The sequence below is a fragment of the Carcharodon carcharias genome, chromosome 2, assembly GCF_017639515.1.
Source record: "Carcharodon carcharias isolate sCarCar2 chromosome 2, sCarCar2.pri, whole genome shotgun sequence".
Classification (NCBI taxonomy): Eukaryota; Metazoa; Chordata; class Chondrichthyes; order Lamniformes; family Lamnidae; genus Carcharodon; species Carcharodon carcharias.
In genome coordinates, this window is record NC_054468.1 from 134,751,431 (window position 1) to 134,769,682 (window position 18,252).

General features: G+C 38.9%; 1 protein-coding gene across 9 annotated transcripts in view; it reads left to right on the top strand.

The window, feature by feature from the left end:
• The window catches only part of map4k3a (mitogen-activated protein kinase kinase kinase kinase 3a), a 304,817-nt gene that overhangs the window by 183,045 nt on the left and 103,520 nt on the right, over positions 1 to 18,252 (top strand). For 3 of the 9 annotated variants that reach the window (XM_041213479.1, XM_041213499.1, XM_041213517.1), the window contains exons 13-15: positions 8,574 to 8,652; positions 16,320 to 16,387; positions 17,033 to 17,095. In XM_041213479.1, the coding sequence (XP_041069413.1) occupies positions 8,574 to 8,652; positions 16,320 to 16,387; positions 17,033 to 17,095 (210 nt within the window). The remainder of the gene's footprint in view (positions 1 to 8,573; positions 8,653 to 16,319; positions 16,388 to 17,032; positions 17,096 to 18,252) is intronic. The other 6 variants (XM_041213533.1, XM_041213539.1, XM_041213547.1 and 3 more) reach the window with 3 other exon arrangements.

Sequence of the window (18,252 nt, forward strand, 5' to 3'; positions counted from 1 at the left end):
AGAAATGTTATCTATGACTTGTATGTTTCTTTATACAATTTAACATCGGAGGTTAAAACTTAACTCCCCTGCAATGAATTTGTGATAATATATGCATGAAGGAGCAGCAGAACCCTCCAAAGAATGTTTGCATTCTGAATGCTGGGCAGCTCACAATTCTAGATTTAGCAATTGAATCAAGTATGCAATTTAGTTATTAACAGAGCAGGGCTATTCTTTTAATATCAACATCATTCCCTTGGTCTGGAGAAATTCTGACATGGGACACTTTTCTTAAAACTGGAATCTTTAGCTCATATTGCTTCTCAAAGAAAAGATACACTGCACTATTTTGTTTCTTAAAAATATTAAGCCTGAGTTTTTTTATTGTCTGACATATTTATTTTCTCCCATTTTTGGGATCACTCAACCAACCCTGGATAAGTATATAGGGATAGTGCGCATGTGATTCCTGCTCAAAGACTATCTTCTAAACTGACTGTAAGGAACTATGTTTGGATTGGCCTTGAGCTGCAGTCCTTTAACCGAGTAAGTGATCAGAAGAGCTAAAGACGTTCATTGGACTGATGTAGCTGATCTCAGCTGGGACAGCAGTTAAGGTGCAGCAATTGGCTTCAGCTTCCCTGAGTTAGATATGCAGAAGAAATTCAGCAAAGGATCCTGATTATCCAGTGGGAGAGAAGGTTGTAGGCTGAGATGTGTCCGAATATGCTGCTATGCTTGCTGTTTTAAGCTCAGAATGGCCTTTGGGTGAGATAGCTGGAGTTTAAGCATGGAGGGCATCAAAGTTGATCCTGTCCTCTCCCAGAGCCCACATAACATGCTTTCTAGTAGCAGTTGCTGTATTGTGATCAGAGGCAGGTTATTTCTTTCACCCTATATCTGTAGCCTAGGGCACTAAGATTAACTGATCAGGACTGATTGGGACCAAAACTGGTGGCGTTCTAATCTGGAACTCTTAGTATGGTTTGGTGGAATTATTTAGTGTTCTGCTACAGGTGCTAATGAACATTTTAACCATCTGTAGTTTATCTAATGGTACTGGGCTGTGTTGCCTGTCAGTTTGGATTATATATTCTTAGGTCCTAAGTATTTTTCTTTGCGAGAGATTTCAAGCACTGAATCATATTACATTTAAACCTGCCTGTGTATATTCATTCATGATGGAGATGGATATGAATGTATTGTTAAAAGAATGAAAGACACATACATTTTGTAATGCAGGTTAACTGTATATCCACCCCTCCCACCTTGTTTTGCTAGGATCTAACTACACACTCTTCCCTTCGCTCTGATTCTTTTGCCAGGGTCTACCTACTGCACTACCCATTCCTCAGCTAAATCAGGCAACAGAAGATTGTTTTGCACGTGAAAATGATCCATAAAATGGCTGATAATTGTCAAAAGAATCTTGGTCATTTTGAATGTACAGGATGAGTGACTTGCACCTTTATTCAGGCCTTCTTAAACTTCAGAATAGCAGGGCGCGTATCCTTTTTCCTGTCCCAGTAAACAAATATCTCCAAAAATGGGAATTACAGAAAATCTGGAATTTATGGTATGCTTTGTTTGCAGCATAACCTCTTCAACTAACATTTCAGAGCAGGCTTTCAGATGTTTGAAATAGTTGAAGACTTTTTTAAAAATAAGTTTCACTGTTTGTTTTGGCTGTACTCTTGTGCAGATAATTAGACCCATTGCAGCTCTTCAGTGATGTTGCTGATTCAGTGTCATCAACTAGCTCTGTACAACTTGGATGAAAATTAATTCAAGATCGCTCCTTTAGCCTATTTTAAACCAATCTTGTGGCGGCAAGGCACACTCTTATAAAATGCACAAGTTGAGGTTTTTAACTGCAATCTCTTTGATTTAAGTGAAAATTTGAATTTACTACTAGCTCAGCTTGCTCTTCCTTTCTGGTGATTGGAAAGGGAAAATGAAGCAACCTATAGAGGTTGAAAATATATTAAGTTCAGTCAGAAAACCTTAGCCCCAGTTTTAACCTATCGTGCCTGCTAAGGACGGGGCAAATTTGACTTGGATGCCTTGCTTGATTTTTTTGACTCCAGTGGAGTTGAAAATTAGGCATGGTGTAAATCAGGTGCCTGACTCAGTCCTTTTACATTCTACATTTTTTAGCTTAAAATTTGAGTGTAAGTTTCTAAAACAAAATTTTGTGATATATATATCTTCATATTAATAAAATGCATCAAAACATCCCAGATAGGCAATTCATTTAATTGTTTATAAATCTATGGAGATAAGTCTTTTTTATAAAGTGCTCTACTTGAGTCTGATTCAATACCTGTTTAAATGCATTGATGTTAGTGCTCTTGTTGGGTTGTATATTTGCTTTATATTTTATTGTATATCATGAACCTGAAACCTATTATTTAAATTATGAATTGAATTAAGATGACATTTTCCATTCATTTGTTTTGACATGTACTTAATTTTATCCATTGGTGAATTCACGTCCTCTTTTATTATGCTTTTCCTGTTTTTTCTGTTTTTTCCCCCCAACTCAGCTTAAATTTTTAGGGATCTTTTCTCCTGCTTCTCCTCTTGCACGCCGAGTACCACGTTTTGCTGCTCGTCCTAAGGTACTTTGATATCCAGCGAAGCATCCCATTAACCTCAGCTATATATTTGCTTATTTGGATGATACTGCAGCTGGCCTACTGATGCAGACATACAGCAATTTTAAAATAAAAGTCATCCTTCTAGTCAATAGTTTTCCTATATTTTACAATGGATTTCTAAATATAACCATGCTTTTAACTAGCTCCATTGCAGCAAAAATCTTTTATCACCTGCAAAAGCTTGGCACTGACAGCACTACTTGCAAATATAATACTCTGTTTAGAAAAAGGTGAGAAAATAAATACACCATTACACGTATTACAAACTTAAAATAATCCTAACCAGTAAAATCACCATATTAAGGCTTAAGCTCTCATCAGGACTGTGAAATAAGTTTCCACTAAAGTTTGTAACCATGATAATCCACTGCATTCAAATGAAATGTTATAACATGGTTAATTTTACAAGAACTGCTAAGCTTTTATTCCTATGCTTAGATTATGATTTATGCTTAATAAGGTTGATGCATTGGTATGTTTGTATTGGTTAAAATTATTTGGATCAGGTATGTGCTTGTCCAGATTTGACTTGGAGGATATGAACCTGACACAGTGGGTCCATCTCAAGACTAATACCTATTTTCATGGTGGGGGGGAAAATGTTTTGTTTCTAATGTGCCACCACCTAGTTAGAAATACGTGACACTATAAATCTTTTTAATAAGCTTAAAATAATTGAAAGATGTGCAGCAGAGTATTAACAGGACAAGTTTATAGTTTCTTAAATAACACTATAGTTTCTCTTTTTTACTTCATCTTTCTGAAGGCTGTAAATTATTCTGAGATAAAGTAATAGCTATGTTTTGTTACTCAGAAATGAAGAAAGCATGTTGATCTACTTTTTGCATTTGCCAGCTCAGTAAAAGTTGCCCATAATGTAATTGATCTTAATCATAATGACTTGAGGTTGCAATAAATGAATTACTCATTGGAAATATTGCCACTTGTAGTATTTGATTTTTGTTGATGATCTTAAGTGAGACACACTGTATAAGTTTCTGGAAAAAAACAAAAATATTAAATATTTTAATCTTTGTAAAATAAGATCATCATCAGTTCCAAAATGTCCCTGCAATTTTGTTCATCCACCCCAACCAATTTCACACAGATAGCTTTGTATTTAGGAATGTGACAGGTTTACTTTTTTGTTCATGGTGAAGATTAGCTGGAAGTTGGTGCAGTTGATATGGTGAGCAGTGGTGGGGTTCCCTGATCCTTACTGCTCCTTTTTCTGACCAAGAGAACACTCCTGATCACGGCAATGCTACAGCTAATGTTATACCAATGCTGCAACTGAGACTTGTTGAAATTGAAATATCTGAGCAAGCAGACGTCAATGAGGTGCAGCCTCCAGATTGAACCTGCAAATTGTCAGTTGGCATACTTGAATTTGTGTATTACTTATGCTACCAGACTGTGTATACTCAACGAACACTCCACAAAGCAACAGATTTCATTAGTACAAACATAAACAGTACAAATTTGATCAAAACTCTTCTTTTGTCACCATAACTGCACCACTTATCCACCTTGTATGGGGAGCTTTGACTGAGAGCTTCAATTATGCTAAGTTTCTAATTGGCCTGCTGGTAGCAGTAGGAGACTTCTGGCATTCTGCGTTTATTTCTAAGTCTTAATTATCATCATTCTCTACCTATGTAAATTGGAGAAAACTTTAAAAAATCAGAATCCGTGGCTATTAACTATTTCAATCTATTCATATTTCATCCAAATGGATTACCCACCCAAGGGCACTTCTGATAACCAGAAGGAAAATGATCATGTAATATAAGTTAAAATTAGATGTGATTCAAATCTAAATCAGGGAAGCTGTTGCACTGTCTCAGCTTCTGGGCTTCTGAATGTGATGAAATTAATTCTTGATTGTTCATGAAAGATTAAATGGTACAAATTGAGTTTGTATAAAACCCCTGTAACCTTTAATGATTGAGGTAACATGACACTTATTAATATCAAAGTATACAAGGTTATTGCAAATTTAAAGCATTTGGACCAAAACACTTAAGAAATTAAAATTTTAAAAGGGATAAAGTTAAACTTTTTCTGGTGCATTAATTCAGAGGTCTTTGGAAAGCCAAAAATTATAAATTTGTTTTTTGTTCCAGCATAGATTACAGGAGATGAGTTCTCATGTGTGCTACCAAAACCACTGTTTCTCGCTTTAAACAAATTGCTGCACTATGTAGTGAACATTGCCATTTCTGGAGTAGTTTCCTCCTCAACTGATGCAGTCAGCTAGGAATGAATTGTATGCTTAACAAAGTAACTTGGTAACTGGCATTAAGAGAGCTTTACATGCATTAGTTTGTAATTGGTGAAAGTCAAGGAAGGCAAGATCAAACATTTGTGAAATGAAGTAATTCATAATTTAATTCTTTGTAAATGTTGAATTTGTAGTGCTGGGTGCTGGTTTCTACATATGTCTATTGCTCATTAATTATAACAGAACCATTTTCTTTTACATGCTGGTAATTCGGAGCTGATGCTCTTTTTGTACCTGACATTTGTTTGCATTGCTGAATAAATAGTTACTATTCCCTTGGAGTCTTGGGATGTCTGCTTTTATTCTCTCAAAATGTAGTTTAGAGTGTGTAACTTCTGTGCATATCAAAATTAAATTTTCTGTTTCATTATGTGGCTTGCATTCTTAAGATTCGCTCTCTAAATATGGAAGCATTGGATTGATATGGATCCAAGTATGTAGGCAAATCCAGATTTTAACTGGTTAAAAATTGTGCAGTTTGTTCAGTAAGTTTAAAGTGTCAATTGTTAGGAAATAGAGAGAGTTAATATATTTGTGGGTGTTGGGAATGAGTTTTAGCTTTAATGTTTAAGTTTGGTTTGTATTTCTGGATTTGTGTGTTAAGAAAAGGTCAAGTTGAATGTTAGTTTCGCTTTAAAAGGTGCCTGCGTTTCTAATAAGTTTTACGCTTCCTAAAGATAAGTTAAACAAACAAGAGTAGAGAAACTGGGCTGTTGCCTAGCAACAGGGGTCCAGAGAGACAGGTCCCTCTCATAGACACACACACAAGAAACTAGAAACAGCAGTTTGATTTGGAAGCTGTGTTGAGTTAAGTAGAGTTTGAAGACAGCTGCCAAGCAGAAGCAACCTAGAAGGTGCAAGTAGCAGTTCCAACTAAAATTGGTTGAACCAGGAGAGACTGGTGCAATGGGGACAGATAACAAGTCCCAAGCCAGAGGGAAAGTCCAAGAATCCAGGGGAGAGGAACAGGAGAAAGTCCCAAGCAGATGTTCCAGTCAAAGGAAGGACAAGAACGTGGAAAAGGTCCTGTTAAGTGAAGTTAAGAGTGAGGGGCAGAGAAAGGCTCCAAGTTTCAAGTTTAAAGCTTCAAGCTGCAGGAAGCAGAGTCAAAGCGATTTAAAGGCTTGTGAGAAGCCAGAAGGTCCAAAGAGATGGCTGAAGGTCTGTAACTCTTTGCTGTGGGCATGTGAAGCAGTGGTGTATTGTTGATGGCTGAGTCAGTGAGAGAGAGTATGTGGAAGACAGCTTGAATGCATCTGGTGACCCAGGGAAGAAGAACATCGGAAGGAGAGTTAGAAACTCTGGAGGTGGACCCTTTCAGAAGGTGTCTTGAGAGAAAGCATTAGTTTGGGAGAAGGTTCCAAAGTGAATCCTTAGAGAGTGGAGATTGGAAACCCTTATGTGGAAGACGGAGTTCAGACTGGCTCACGGTGTGATGAGTGTCTGAGGGGAGTTGAGGAGAGATCCATAGCATGTGGTTGAGGTGGCATCTGTCACTTGGTTTCAGAGTGTCGTGTGTCTGACTACTGGTCGCCAATTGGTTTACATGGACTGTGTACTTACTGTGAACATTAGAGTATAAGAGTTTTGGTAACTTGTGTTATCCTTACAAATTTGTATATATCTGTAAAGGTATAGTTGTGGATGAAGGAGTATTGTAATATAGTTCATCTTGTTTAATAACTGTTATGTACTTTTGTTAAAGTTTATTAGCTGACTCCATGACTGTTCAGTAGCCCCTCTCCACGTAACTAAACAAACAAATAAAAGTTAGGATCAATCAAGCTGGGTTCCACCCTGAGGTCAGGCTTGCCTGGTGTTAACCTCAGCTGGGGATCATAACACAGTAAAAATTGATGATGGTATTTTCCATGTGACTTGTTTTCGAACAGATACTGGCAACATTTCTGCTTGCATTTTGAGAGATGAGTTCCATGACTCAGTGCTACCCCATTGTTTTTTCTTGTGAGACCCTTTGAAAAACCTATTTAACACAGATGGCTAAAAATTGTTTTCAATAAATGATTGCTGAGTGTAACTGGCACCATTAAGTGTATGCACAATCATGTAATGGACCTATTAATTATTATTGAAGTGAAACCTGTTAGTGTACATGGTGTAGTCCCTGACACATATTGATCCAGTTCAAATTTTAATTCAATAAAAGATTGAGAGCGCTAAAATATTGAAACAGGTTAATTTCCAGTTTTGGGTCCTTGCATGTAAATAACAATTATGTCTTGACAGTTGAACTGTAATCAAAGGGGAGGGACAGCAGCTCTTTGTAAATGCTATCTTACTGTTAACGTTGGTGCCTTTTTTCTATCCCTCCTTTTTATGCCCATTTTATGTCTTCCTCCTCCTTGTTCCAAGAATGATTACTCATTGGTGACCTGTGGTTCTATTGCACCAGTCTTCTCTAACACCTCACTGAAGTCCCCGTTGTAAGTCAGTGAGTACCAAAAGATGTGACAGCCAAACCCAATCTTGTTGTTAAAAGCAAAATACTGCGGATGCTGGAATTCTGAAACAGAAACAAAAATAGCTGGAAAAACTCAGCAGGTCTGACAGCATCTGCGGCGAAGAATACAGTTAATGTTTTGAGTCTGTATGACTCTTCATCAGAACATGGAGTTCATGGACTTGAAACGTTAACTGTATTCCTCTCCGCAGATGCTGTCAGACCTGCTGAGTTTTCCAATCTTGTTGATCCCCATTTGTGCTTTTTCAGCAGATCCTCCAGCATTTGTCACTGGATGGCAATCAAAGATTGTGCTGTGGGGGTGGGTTCCTGATGATTTTCTTCCCTCCTAACCTTGGTCGAGGCCAGTGGCCGCATCTTTCTATCACTGTGGCCATGATCTGGTAACCCTGCACCTATTGGGTATCAAACCATGAACTTAGCTGATTCTCTCTGCCTTTAACCAATTGAGAGCTATGGGAGGACCTGAATCTTGGTGTCTTTAATTTTTTTTATACCTATCAGGTTTTTAAATTAGGAAAGGGTCCCCAGATACTTTTGGCTAATTGTTTGCATCTTTATGCTAACTTTTTTATAGAAAGTGAGGTTAAGTTTGGAACTTACTGTAACTTGGTAAAATCATGCTGAATATTAGGTTTTTTGCCCTTTTTCAAGCACAACTGATTGTCAATACAGTTTTAGGGTATTGCTGAATAGTTTCATATTTCAACAATTCCCATGATATCACTAAACAGCATCCAGTGATCAATGCTGCCTAATTTTATAAAGTAAGATACATATTTATATATTTTTCTGATTTAAGGCACCATGTGTTAATGGTAAAAAAGGATTTACATTGTAATGGAAAAGTTTAAAGAAAATGGTAAAATAAGCTGCCTACCAACTGTCTTGTAGATGTGCAACAAATTTAATACTAGATGTTGCATTGTAAACAGCATGACCCAGTGTTTGGAAAATATGTTCCTTGCATGCCTGTTTTCTGCAAAAACATAACTGCATGTGTTTTTCAGGAAAACAGACTTCAATAAAAAAAGATTTACTCTAATAGCTAGACTTTAATCATGGTCTGAGTATGCCTTCTGTGTAATAAATAGAGAAAAAAAGTTATTTTTAATGGAAACAAGTTATAATGTAATAACTTTAATAATTTTCTTTTTCTCGTCAGCCTCCAATATCAGTTCCCCATCGAATTCAGTCTACTAGCAGGAATGTAAGAGAAGAAAGAACACGGTCAGAGATTAACTGTAAGTTCCAAATGCTCCATCTGAACCTTGTAACTGTAAATGAAAATGATACAATAACTGGACACTTGTATGAAAAAGTTGCAGATTGGCTGTCTAGTTTTTAAATAAATTAGTTTCAGCCTCTTTGTTTCTTTCTCTCTTTTCCTGCCTGTGTCTCTTTCTCTCCCCACCCCACTCCAACCCCAGAGTTATCAAAAGTTGTTCCTCACATTTTGCTATATCTCTTGCCCGAAACCGTAAATCTGTTCCCCCTAATAGTTGCACTGTCAGCTAATGGGAGCAGTTTTTCTTTGTCCACCCTGTCTAACCCTGTCATTATCATGCACACCTCTTTCAAATTTCGCCTTCATCTCCTCTCTTGGCTGACCATGTAAAAGGCTGAAGAAGGTTGGACCTAATCTATAGAAATAGCAATGGGATGACGCCTACATCCCGTGAAAGAATTAAAGAAATGCACGCTAAACTAAGGCCAGTAACAATGTGTTTTATACATATTATTCAGAAGCTTGTGTACCACACCCCTTTCTCCTGCATTTACAAGCCCAGCATCTCCTTCCCAAGCAACACGTCCTCTCAATTAGTATCAGCAACACTACAGAACATCCACTTCCTTTAATTTCCCGTGAACAACAGCTTCCGATACCACACACTGTCTAATGCAAATTTCTGTGCCACACTTCAAACAAAAAAAGGCAGTCTCATGTGATAAATGGCAGATTCCTTCTGGAAAACAAAGTACTGGCTGCATGCAAATTTCTGTTCCCTTCCCACAAACAAAGTCATGGATCTGTTCTTTAGCCTGCATAACATTTAACTTCTGAGGGAGTTCAACCAGTAATCACTTAGCAGTCATTAATAACTTTCCCTGGCAGTAGAATAATGCATCTCACATTGTAGTACCTAAATGGCAGATCATTCAACTTCTAGTAAACAATGAGATAAAAACAAAAAACTGCGGATGCTGGAAATCCAAAACAAAAACAGAATTACCTGGAAAAACTCAGCAGGTCTGGCAGCATTGGTGGAGTAGAAAAGAGTTGACGTTTCGAGTGGAACTTTTATTTATTTTTTTATTCTTTCATGGGATGTGGGGCTCACTGGCAAGGCCAGCATTTGTTGCCCATCCTCAAATGCCCTTGAAACTGAGTGGCTTGCTAGGCAATTTCAGAGGGCAGAGTCAACCACATTGCTGTGGATCTGGTGTCACATATAGACCAGATGAGGTAAGGACGCAGATTTCTTTCTCCAAAGGGCATTAGTGAACAGGATGGGTTTTTACAACAATTGATGATTAGTTTCATGGTCATCATTATTGAGACCAGCTTCAATTCCGGATTTTATTGATTGAAGTTAAATTCCATCAGCTGCTGTGGTGGGATTTGAACCTGTGTCCCCAGATTATTAATCTGGTTATCGGTCCAGTGACTTTACCATTATGCCACCATCTCGCTCCCCCCGCGCGCGCCCCCCCCCAAACCAATTTACAGTTGTGATGTAATACAATAAAGTAGTAAATAATTTCATTAAACTTGGGGCTTAAGATTTTTAAAAGTTCCGTAAAAGTAACAGAAGTATGGGCCTAATGACTAAGGAAACTTATGACTTTGAAAGATTCTACTGCCTAGCCACAGGATTTTGCTGCAATTAAGTTACTATAATAGTTAGGAATATTGTGCAAAAGCAGTGCTCTCAAACTTTGAAAACTAAAAACAAGCTTTATTGAAGCAAAAACAGAATATTGCAGATGCTGGAAATAAGAATAAAAACAGAAAATGCTAGAAATACTCAATAGCATTAGAGGAGAAAGAAACAGTTAAAGTTTCATCAGAACTTGGCAAGGTTAGAAATGTAGTCGGTTTTAAGCAACTGAAAAGGGAGAGGATTGGAAAAAGAATAAAAAGGAAGGTCTGTGATGGAATGGAAGGCAAGAGAGAATAAATGACAAAAGGCCAAAGGAAATGGTAATTGGCAAGTAAAGAAACAAAGGATATGTCTAGAGGAGACATTGCAATCCAGAAACAAAAAAAAAGAAAAACGAGAGGAAAACTAAAACCAGCAAAGAAAAAGGAAACAAAGTAGTGCCTGATGTTACAGTTCGAAATTGTTGAAGTCACTGTTGATTACAGAAGGCTGCTAAGTGCCTAATTGAAAGATGAGGTGCTGTTCTTCGAGTTTGTGTTGAGCTTTACTGGAACACTGCAGGAGGCCAGAGACAGAGAAGACCAAGCGAAAGCAAGGTGGAGAATTAAAATGACAGGTGACTGGAAGTTCGGGGTCATGTTTGTGAACTGTTGATTGCTGTTCTGCAAAGCAGTCACATAACCTCTGTTTGGTCTCCCTAATGTAGAATAGACTGCATTGTGAGTAGCAAATGTAGTATACCAAATTGAAAGAAGTGCATATAAATTGCTGTTTCACCTGGAAGGATTGTTTGTGGCTTTAGAGGGTGAGAGGGAGGAGGTAAAAGAGCAGGTGTTGCATCTCCTGCATTTACATGGAAAGGTTCTGTGGGAAGGGAGTGTTGGGGGTGATTGAGGGAAGGACCAGGGTGTCGCAGAGGGAACTATCCCTTTGGAATGCTGGAAAGGGAGGAGATTGGAAGATGTATTTGGTGGTGATATTGTACAGGAGATGGTAGAAATAGTGGAGGAATATCCATTGAATTTGGAGGCTCTTGGGATGGAAGGTGAGGCAAGGGAACCCTATCATGGTTCTGGGAGGAAAAGGAAAGGCTGAGAGCAGAAGTTCAGGAAGTGAGGTGGATACAGGCGAAGGCCCTATCAATCGTGGTGGGGAAATTCTCAGTTGGGGAGAAAGGATGACAAAACTGAAGTACTGGTATGGAATGTTGCATCATCAGAGCAGATGCAATGGAGATGGAGAAACCGGGAGAATGGAATGGAGTTCTTGCAGGTAGTGGGGTTTGGGAAAGTAGTGCTATCATCTATGGGCAGAAGGATCTGTTCATATATTGGTCCAGGAACAAGTGAGAAGAACAACTCTCAAATATGGGAACAGTATTCAAATCTTAGATATATTTGGGTCTTAGAGAAGTTGAGATTTGTTGTGCTGTGTCGAAATGTTTAGCTGGAAGGAGGAAGCCAATATTATGAAGACAGTATTAGCAAATGTTGTTGAGTTAGCTGATTGTGTTGCTAAGAACATTGATGGCTGATGAATTCATGGGGGAGCCATCAAAAATTAAGCAGTCAGAAGAATTAGTTGCTGTTGATTGGATCTGCAAGAGGCATGTACAGGAAGTGTTTTTGAAGTGTTGGGGGAAACTGGATTCTTCAGCGATCTGCTTTTCAACCATTGCACTGCAAGAAAAGTGGAGGTTGTGTGGAACAAATAATGTGGAGAAAATTGAATGTGCAGTAGAATCATTAGCATGAGATTGGATAAGGCTGGGTGAAAAGTGAAAGAAATCTTGGATACCCAGAAATATACACAAGATTTGAGCAAATGGGACAATAACTGTTATAACTAATATTATTTGATGAGGAAAACTTGATTCTCAGAATTTCTTTCTGAATCTCAATTGCTCTTGCCATGGAGCATGTGCTTTCAATCTCCACTGGATAGCTTGGCTCTCCCGATTTAGTCAGGTTAAGTTTCATAGGAGTGGATATTTCACTGGCATCTTTTGGACTGAAATAACTGGTTATTCTTTTAGAAATAAGTCTGTATGTTGCTGACAGAATCATGACTCGAGCTATTAGAATGTGATATCCTGGGAGTCCTCACTTGTAGTTTATGCAAGATCTGTGGTCCAGCACACAGTTTGTGGTTACACCCTTGGTGGAAAATAGAGGTGAAATCATGCTGATAAATAGCATCTAAAAATATATTGTTTTTGCCCACAAGTGAAAGTCTACCTAAAATTTGTTAATGCTAAATAACTTCCTGCCCCATCTTTATACTTTTTCCTTAAAAAGACTGTTCCTTTTATTTTGCATCGCCCCACCCCAGAATCAGTGAACTTCATACTCAGGTAGTAGATTCATGTTTTCTTATTTGGTTTTCAACTACCGTGATCAAAAGTTTGGCCTCATATTTCGAGCTTTGTTTTGTTTATCCACACCTTGTCTGTTGCAAGAAAGGGCTATCAGTTGATTTTTTTTTGTGTGTGTGTAGGTCTAACAAAAGGTGTTCCCACATGTTGGCAGTTTGTTTTTGATATCAAAACTGGATTGTTTAGTGAACCCTTGTTCTATTGGTTAGGAACCATGGAGAAAAATTAGAGGCTATTCCTTTTGTATTGTAGGCTAGTTTTCATAAAATTTAATTTATTGTAAGATAGCTACATGGAGCAACTTGCTCTGAAGAAGAGTCGTGCGGACTTGAAACGTTAACTGTTTCTCTCTCCATAGATGAATAGAGTTTTTCCAACATTTTCTGGGGTTTTTTTTCATATTTCCAGAATCCGCAGTATTTTGCTCTTATTATATTCCATGCATTATTGTCTTATTTGACAGTACTAAGTTGTACTCCATATAATAGCCAGAGTACCCCACCTTGTTCTTTAGTGCAATGCAGTTGTAAGCAAAAACTGAAATGAGCAAGAATGTTAAATTATCCACCAGTGATATTGTTCCCTGGATTTAGTTCAACCATCACATATTCACTGTTTCCTTTGCTGGCTCTCAGTTCCATTTCTTATCTTGTACACTTCAGTGTTTGTCATTCTTCTCGTTTCAGCCTGGTTTATTGCTCTGGAACAACCAAAGTTAAGTTAGAGGAGCATTTTTGAATGTAGTGAGGGATGCGAAAACTACAAATGGCTACTCCTTGGTGTCGGGTATTAGAAGGTTGTGTTTAGTGTGCCATCCAAGTGTCGGTGCTAGTTGGGCTGCATTCGGTGTAAAGACCTTTCTTGTACTAAAAGGAAACAGTTACATTTGTATAGAGCTTTTCATGATCACCCGACATCCCAAAGCACTTTACAGTCTATTAAGTACTTTTGAAGTGTTGTTGCTGTTGCAATGCTGGAAATGCGGCATCCAGTATGTGCATAGCCAGCTCCCACAAACAGCTTCATGATAATGACCAGATAATCTGTTAGTGATGTTGTTTGAGGGATAAATATTCGTGGGGACACAGGAGATAACGTCTCTTTTCTTTGGAATAATGCCATGAGTTCTATCCCATTCACCTGAGCTGGCAGATGGGCCTTCGGTTTAATGTCTCATCCAAAAGCCAGCACCTCTGACAGTGCAGCACTCCCTCAGTCCTACATTGGAGTGTCAGCAACTAGATTTTAAAAATTCATTTACAGCATGTGGGTGTTGCTGGCTAGGCCAGCATTTATTTCCCACCCCTAATTTCCCTTGAGACTGCCTTCTTGAACCGCTGCAGTCCATGTGGTGTAGGCATACCCACAGTGTTGGTTGGGAGGAAGTTCCAGGATTTTGATCCAGTGACAGTGAAGGAACGGCGGTATATTTCCAAGTCGGGATGGTGATTGGCTTGTAGGGAAACTTGTAGTGGTGTTCCCATGTATCTGCTGCTTTGTCCTAGAGGGTAGCGGTTGTGGGTTTGGAAGGGCTGCCTAAGGAGCCTTGGTGAGTTTCTGCAGTGCATCTTGTAGATGCTACACACAGTTGCTATTGTATGCCGGTGGCAGAGTGAGTGAATGTTTGTGAATGGTATGCCCATTAAGCTGGGTACTTTGTCCTGGATGGTGTGAAGCTTCTTGAGTGTTGTTGGAGCTTCACTCAGCCAGGCAAATGGAGAGTATTTCATCACACTCCTGACTTGTGCCTTGTAGATGGTGGACAGGATTTGGGGAGTCAGGAGATGAGTTACTCGCTGCAGAGTTCCTAGCCTGTGATCTGCTCTTGTAGCTGCAGTATTTATATGGCTAGTGCAGTTCAGTTTCTGGTCAATGGTAACCCCTGGGACATTGATAGTGAGGGGATTCAGCGATTGAATATCAAGAGATGATGGTTAGAAGAGCCCGCTCGATTCTTCTTCAGAGCAAGTTGCTCCCTGTAGCTACCTTACAATAAATTACATTTTATGGTTAGATTCTCTTGTTGGCAATGGACATTGCCTGGCACTTGTGTGGTGTGATTGTTATTTGCCACTTGTCAGCCCAAGCCTGGATATTGTCCAGGTCTTGCTGCCTTTGGACATGGACTTCTTCAGTATCTGGAGTCGCGAATGGTGCAGAACATTGTGCAATCATCAGCGAATATCCCCACTTCTGACCTTATGATGGAAGGAAGGTCATTGATGAAACAGCTGAAGATGGTTAGGCCTAGGACACTACCTTGAGGAACTCCTGCAGTGATATATTTGAACTGAGATGATTGGCCTCTAACAACCATAACCATCTTCCTTTGTGCTAGGTATGACTCCAACCAGTGGAGAGTTTCCCCCCCTGTTTCCCGTTGACTCCAGTTTTGCTAGGGCTCTTTGATGCCACCCTCAGTCAAATGTTGCCTTGATGTCAAGGGCAGCCACTCTCACCTCACCTTGGGAGTTCAGCTCTTTTGTCCATGTTTGAACAGAGGCTACAATGAGGTCAGAAGCTGAGTGACCTTGGTGGAATCCAAACTGAGCTTCAGTGAGCAGGTTATTGTTTAGCAAGTATCGCTTGATAGCACTGTTGATGACTCCTTCCATCACTTTCCTGATGATCAAGAGTAAACTGATATGGTAATTGCTGGGTTGGATTTGTCCTGCTTTTTATGGACAGGAGATACCTGGGCAATTTTCCACATTGTCATGTAAATGCCAGTGTTGTAGCTGTACTGGAGCAGATCGGCTAAGTGTATGGCAAATTCTGGAGCACGAGTCTTCAGCACTGTTGCTGGAATACTGTCAGGGCCATAGCCTTTGCAGTATTCAGTGCCTTCAGCCATTTCTTGATATCACGAGGAGTGAATGGAATTGGTTGAAGACCGGCATCTGTGATGCTGGGGGCCTCTGGAGGAAGCCAAGATGGATCATCCACTCGGTGCTTCAGGCTGAAGTTCGTTGTGAATGCTTCAGCCTTATCTTTTGCACTGATGTGCTGGGATCCTCCATCGTTGAGGATGGGGATATTTGCAGAGCCTGCTCCTCCAGTGAGTTGTTTAATTGTCCACCATCATTCACGTCCTAATGTGGCAGGACTGCAGAACTTAGATCTGATCCATTGGTTGTGGAATCACTTAGCCCTGTCTATCACTTGCTGCTAATGCTGTTTGACATGCATGTAGATCTGTGTTGTAACTTCACCAGGTTGGCACCTCATTTTTAGGTATGCCTGGTTCCTTCCTGCACACTTCATTTAGCCAAGGTTGATCCATTGGCTTGATGGTAATGGTAGAGTGGGGGATAACCTAATATTCCATTGTTGGACTTTGACAAACGAGAGATTTAATTCATGAATGGGAGAAAATAATATGACTATAAACTAAACAACATACGAAAGGAAATATTTCGCAGATAACTTGTGAAATTGTGAGATATCAAAATTGAGAGAGAGAATATTAGCTTGTTGCAAATGATTTGCAAAGTTTAACCCAGAGATTTTGCTGCAAACGAGGCGTAAGCCCTTCTTTGAAAAAATATGCCCTGTTCTTTGGCTGTAACGCAAGAAGTTTTCACACTTAGAATTGAACTGCGATCATTGTTTTCTATTATGAATAATGGTCTTAATTTGAATTTATCTGCAGTTGGACAAATAAAATTTGATCCACCCATGCGGAAAGAAACAGAGCCTCATCATGAACTTGTAAGTAAGGTATTCACGTCTCTTTTGGATTTTTTTTAAAGAAGCTTAAGCTAAATAAACATTCTGCAAAATGGCTGGTTACCGGGTTCACAAGCTTGCTGTGATTTGAAATGTTGAAATGCAGTACATAACAGATCTTAACAGATGGGAACAATTCCAGTTTTCCTGAAACCTGTTAAGGGTTGATATTCAGCTGCAAGCTCAAAATGGTGATGATGAATAAACTCTTAAGTTGTCTATCCCCATGTGTGCCAAGCAGTACAAATTTACACCAAATTTTGTTCTACAGGTTTATTTTTAAGCTGCTATCGAAATAAAGGAAGTGCATACTGCCTAATCCTGTTTAGTGGGGCATTTCCTGATGTTTACTTACAATTTGAGATCTAATTTCTACTTTCAAATATGATAGTCATGTTCAAAATATTAATCAGTGTCGTTTCCACAAATTTAGGCTAAATGAGGCTTGAATTAGAAATATCGGGCTTCTTCTCCCATAAATGTAAATAATGCAAATGTTTGGTTCTAAATATCAGTGTTGCCTGTGGGAGTAGGATAGTAATGTTCAAAACAAACCGAATAAAAAATGCTTTCCCTTGCTTTGTTTCTTGGGCTTGATATAAGTAACAGGTTTTTTGGTCTTTATCTGCTGAACAGCCCTACTGTGATGATTTTTTGGACATTTCAGAAGAGATATACTACACAGCAAGACCTAATCTGGTATTTTTTTTACATTTCTGTCTGTCATTTTCAGGTGTCTTTCTTTCCTGTCAATCATTGCCTTTCAATCTTGACCCTGTCTTTTGTGATTCTTTCATAGGACATGCAAGGCAAAAAAACCTATTCAATTACTATTATGCAATTCTTAGGCTTCATTTGGCAACTGAGCAATTGCTGGAATCTTTATAAACAGGATAATTGGAATTTTCATTTGGGCACTTCCAAATTCTTGCATTACCATGCTTATTTATTGTATAAATTTAATACTATCATTGTATTGCATTAGTGATCTCTACTTTGTGGTCTTGTTTTGATATTTTATTTGAGAGGAATAACCAACTCTGTTGTATGAGAAAATTTTGCAAGCAGTAAAAAAATATTTGTTGAAAGCATCTTTTAACGGCTGGTGATTTCCATTTTTTGTCTTTACAAGATTGAATTGTATTTATTAACTAGGAAACAACAAAAACTTGCATTCATATAGTGCCTTTAACATCCTAGAATATGCCAAGCTGCTTCACAGGACTATTACCAAACAACATTTGACACTAAGCCCCATAGAAATATTAGGATAGATGGTCAAGACTTGGTAAAAGAGGTGGATTTTAAGGAGCATCTTAAAGGAGGAGAGTGAGGCTAAGAAGTTTAGAGAGAATCCCAGAGTTTTATGGCCTAGGCAGCTGAAGACACGGTTGACAATGGTGGAGTAAGTGAAATTATGTAAGTGCTAGAGGTCAGGAGGAGAGGAACGAGATTTCTGAGGTTTGTAAGGCTGGAGGAGGTTATATAGATAGATGGGGTGAGGCAATGGAAGAATTTGAGAACTGAAATGAGAATGATAATTTTGAAATTGAGTTGTCGTAATGGTAGCCAATGTAGCTTGGTGAGCGCAGGGGTGATGAGTGAATGGAACTTGGTGCAAGCAGCACCTAGGATAAATACAGAAGAGCTTAGGATGTGCTCATGTCTATGTGGTGCAGAAAATGAGAGGCCAGGAAATTGTTTTGTTAACCAGGGTACGGATGAGTGTTTGAACAGCAGGTGAGCTGAGGCAGGGGGTGGAGCCTGCTGCTGATATGGAGCTGAAAGTAGGCTTCCTTGGTGTTTGAACAGATAGGTGGTCAGAAGCTTTTTTTGGGGTCAAGTATGACACCAAG